Source organism: Cynara cardunculus, assembly GCF_001531365.2.
Source record: "Cynara cardunculus var. scolymus isolate 2C chromosome LG 3, CcrdV1, whole genome shotgun sequence".
NCBI classification, from domain to species: Eukaryota; Viridiplantae; Streptophyta; class Magnoliopsida; order Asterales; family Asteraceae; genus Cynara; species Cynara cardunculus.
Genome location: NC_037530.1, coordinates 7,819,013 through 7,822,410, shown reverse-complemented (window position 1 = coordinate 7,822,410; position 3,398 = coordinate 7,819,013). Strand labels below are relative to the sequence as shown.

Below are 3,398 nucleotides of genomic sequence, written 5' to 3'. Positions count from 1 at the left end.
ACAAGAACTTTTAAATAATTAATTTGATACTAATATTGATATATTTTTTATAAATTTTATATGATATTTTCAAATTTACATTTTATTCAAAAATAAAAACTTTATTGTTTTCTCAAAATCACATAAAATTGTATTATATCGACAAAGATAAAAAATAAAACAAAACATTGAAATACAAATATATCTCGATACATTACACGAATATCTTTCTAATAAATATAAATACCGAACATATCAAAGTTTTTTTTAGCACATTTTGATTGAAAACAACATTAAATAATCAAAATTCTTATTTATTAATTAAAAATTAAAGTTAAAACATAAAACTAAAATGTAAAGTTTTCTTATATTGAGTTTAACGAAATCGTACACATTTTTTTGAAATTTAAAATGTAATTCGAACATGTGGAGGAAAGGAACGAGTAAAACGTAAAAAGACCGCGTCACGCGTGTGACCAGTCGCCTGAAATCTTTAACCGGTGAGTCGATTCCACTACGCTCCTAAATCCCACGCGCCACCGTACACACTCCACCACTCACAGCCCCCCACGCCACCGTCAACCGCTTAAACATTCCCTCACTCTAGTCGGGATGCGCGTGGGATTCCTACATTATATCCAGCCGGGTCAAGCTCATACTCCACTGGACAAACCCGTTGAAAGCCAGTCAGATATCAGTAGATTGCAGGCTAGGCTCCACACCCACATTTAAATCTTAATTTGCATTTGCATTTGCATTTGCATTTGAATTTGAATATGAATTTCATTTCAGAAATCAAACTGATTTCAAGTGGGTGTTCTCCACCATTGTTGAAAGCTTTGACTTGGACCAAAGAAACATAGAAGAAGAAAAGTCATAGCTTCCTCCTTTCTTCCTCCTCCCTCCATAGCGTGTGCTTTCTACAATATTTGTATCTTTAATCCCAACATCATATAAATATCCTTCATCCCACCTCATTCTCTTCATCTTCATCCTCCTACTCGATCCAATCCACAACTAATTTCTTACACCATATTTCTTCATCAATCCAGTAAAGTCAGACTATCCTTCTTAAAGGTGTGCAGATGCATCTTAATTTTCACTGATTTGTGTTTTTTCTTCTTGTTTGTGTACCGATTGTTAATGGGGTTTCTTTAACTTTTGCAGGTTTTCATGTGTAAAGTTACAAAGGGTAAATTTTATTCTGTCATGGATGGAGAGAAGTTTGAAGAAAAGTATCATGGGTTGTTCTTGAAATGCTCGAATTTGCTCGAGTTAGCAGCTGCAGATGATGTTTCTGGGTTTATTTACATGGTGGAAGAGAAGGAGGCGAGCTTAGATGAGATCAGCTTTTGGTACGTGAGAAGAAATGGGTGTAAAGGGAAGATGGGTCTTGAAGAACGAACTCCTCTCATGATTGCTTCCATGTATGGAAGCACTCAGGTTTTGAAATACATAATCGATGCGAAAAAGGTCGATGTTAACAAAACCTCCGATTCCGACGGCGCCACCGCTCTCCACTGCGCTGCCGCCGGTGGCTCTCCTTTGTCGGTTGGAGTTGTGAAGCTTTTGCTTGAAGCTTCCGCGGATGTTAACGTAACCGACGCCAACGGCAACAAACCCGGCGATCTGATAGCTCGTGGCATCAAATCGTCAACACGAAGAACTTTGGAGATGCTGTTGAAGGGTTTTGCGATTGAAGATGGTAGCGATGAAGAACAAATCGAAGAAAAAGAAATTGTTGCAGCGAAAAAGGAATACCCAATTGATGTATCGATGCCCGATATCAACAATGGTGTCTATGGGTCCGATGAGTTTAGGATGTATACGTTTAAGGTGAAACCATGCTCAAGAGCTTATACTCATGATTGGACGGAGTGTCCGTTTGTTCATCCCGGCGAGAACGCSCGSCGSCGTGAYCYGARRAAGTWCAACTACAGCTGCGTMCCKTGCCCGGAGTTTCGYAAAGGWAGCTGYGTKAAWGGMGATKCKTGCGARTATGCACACGGGGTGTTTGAATCTTGGCTTCACCCAGCTCAATACAGAACTCGTTTGTGCAAAGACGAAATTGGGTGTGCCAGAAAAGTTTGCTTTTTTGCTCACAGGGTGGAGGAGCTCCGGCCGGTGTACGCTTCCACTGGGTCGGCTATGCCGTCGCCAAAATCAGGGTCTGTGAATTCAATGGAAATGGGTTCGATGAGTCCGTTGGCGCTTGGTTCGACTCCATCTATGTCTCCTCCGTCTTCTCCGATGTGGCAGAACAAGGTGAATCATTTGACACCGCCGGCGCTGCAACTTCCGGGGAGTCGGTTGAAGACGGCTTTGAATGCTAGAGATTTGGAGATAGATATGGAGTTGCTTGGATCGGAGAGCATACGAGCTCAACAGCAACAAAGACGGCAAATGATTGATGATTTATCAACTAATCTTTACAACAATAACAACAGATTCGGGGAACTGAAACCTACGAATCTTGATGACGTTTTTGGATCTCGTGATCAATCTTTGTTGTCTCAATTTCATGGTTTATCATCTCCAATGACGAACACACCAACCCAATTGCAATCTCCAACTGGGCACCAACAATTCCGTCAAAATTCGAACCCTCTTCGTGCATCATACCCTTCACCAAACTACTCATCATCTCCGGTGCGAAAACCATCGAGTTACGGGTTTGATTCGTCGGCTGCCGTTGCTCAGGCGGTCATGAATTCAAGGTCTGGTTCCTTCTCAAAGCAACGCAGCCAGAGCTTTATTGACCGAGGTGCAGGAGCCACCATGAGTCTCCGGTCAATTCCCCAACAACCTTCCAACTTCTCCGAGTGGGGTTCGCCGGACGGGAAGCTGGAGTGGGGTTTCAGTGGTGACGATGCTAACAAGCTTAGAAAATCTGCATCTTTCGGGTATGGTGGCGGTGCTGTGAATATGAACCATGAACCAGATGTTTCATGGGTGAACACACTGGTTAAGGATGTTGGTGTTGGGCTACATAGTTCACCGGAAAAGCACCGATACGGCGGCGGAGGAGAGAAACTGCCGCAATGGATCGAGCAGATGTACATAGAACAAGAACAGATGGTGGCATAAACGCAAGAGCTTCGATTTTGCCATTAAAATTCTTTGGTGAATTCTTAATTTCTTATATATATATATATATTTAATCAATGATGATGGTGATGTAGTAGTATGATTCAGACGTAGGAGGAAGAAGGAACTGAACGTTGATCTTGGTTTAGGGGAAGAACAACTGGGAATTCTTTTAATTTTTCTTTGATTTGATGAAGATTTCTTCATAATTTCCCAACTGGGAATTTAATTTATATCCTTTCTGATTCAATTTCTGATCATCTTGCTGTTCTTCTTTTTATTGTTCATGGCATGATTAAAAATAAAATGAAAATAAAAAATATTGAATTAAA

The 3,398-nt window shown here is 40.9% G+C and overlaps 1 protein-coding gene across 1 annotated transcript; it reads left to right on the top strand.

Annotated features, from left to right (window-relative positions):
- The first annotated feature begins 825 nt into the window (after nt 1–825).
- LOC112510426 (zinc finger CCCH domain-containing protein 29-like) lies at nt 826–3,398 on the top strand. The gene is made up of 2 exons (XM_025115835.1): nt 826–1,056; nt 1,147–3,398. The coding sequence occupies exon 2, from the start codon at nt 1,153–1,155 to the stop codon at nt 3,064–3,066; it is 1,914 nt and encodes a 637-aa protein (XP_024971603.1). The 5' UTR covers nt 826–1,056; nt 1,147–1,152; the 3' UTR covers nt 3,067–3,398.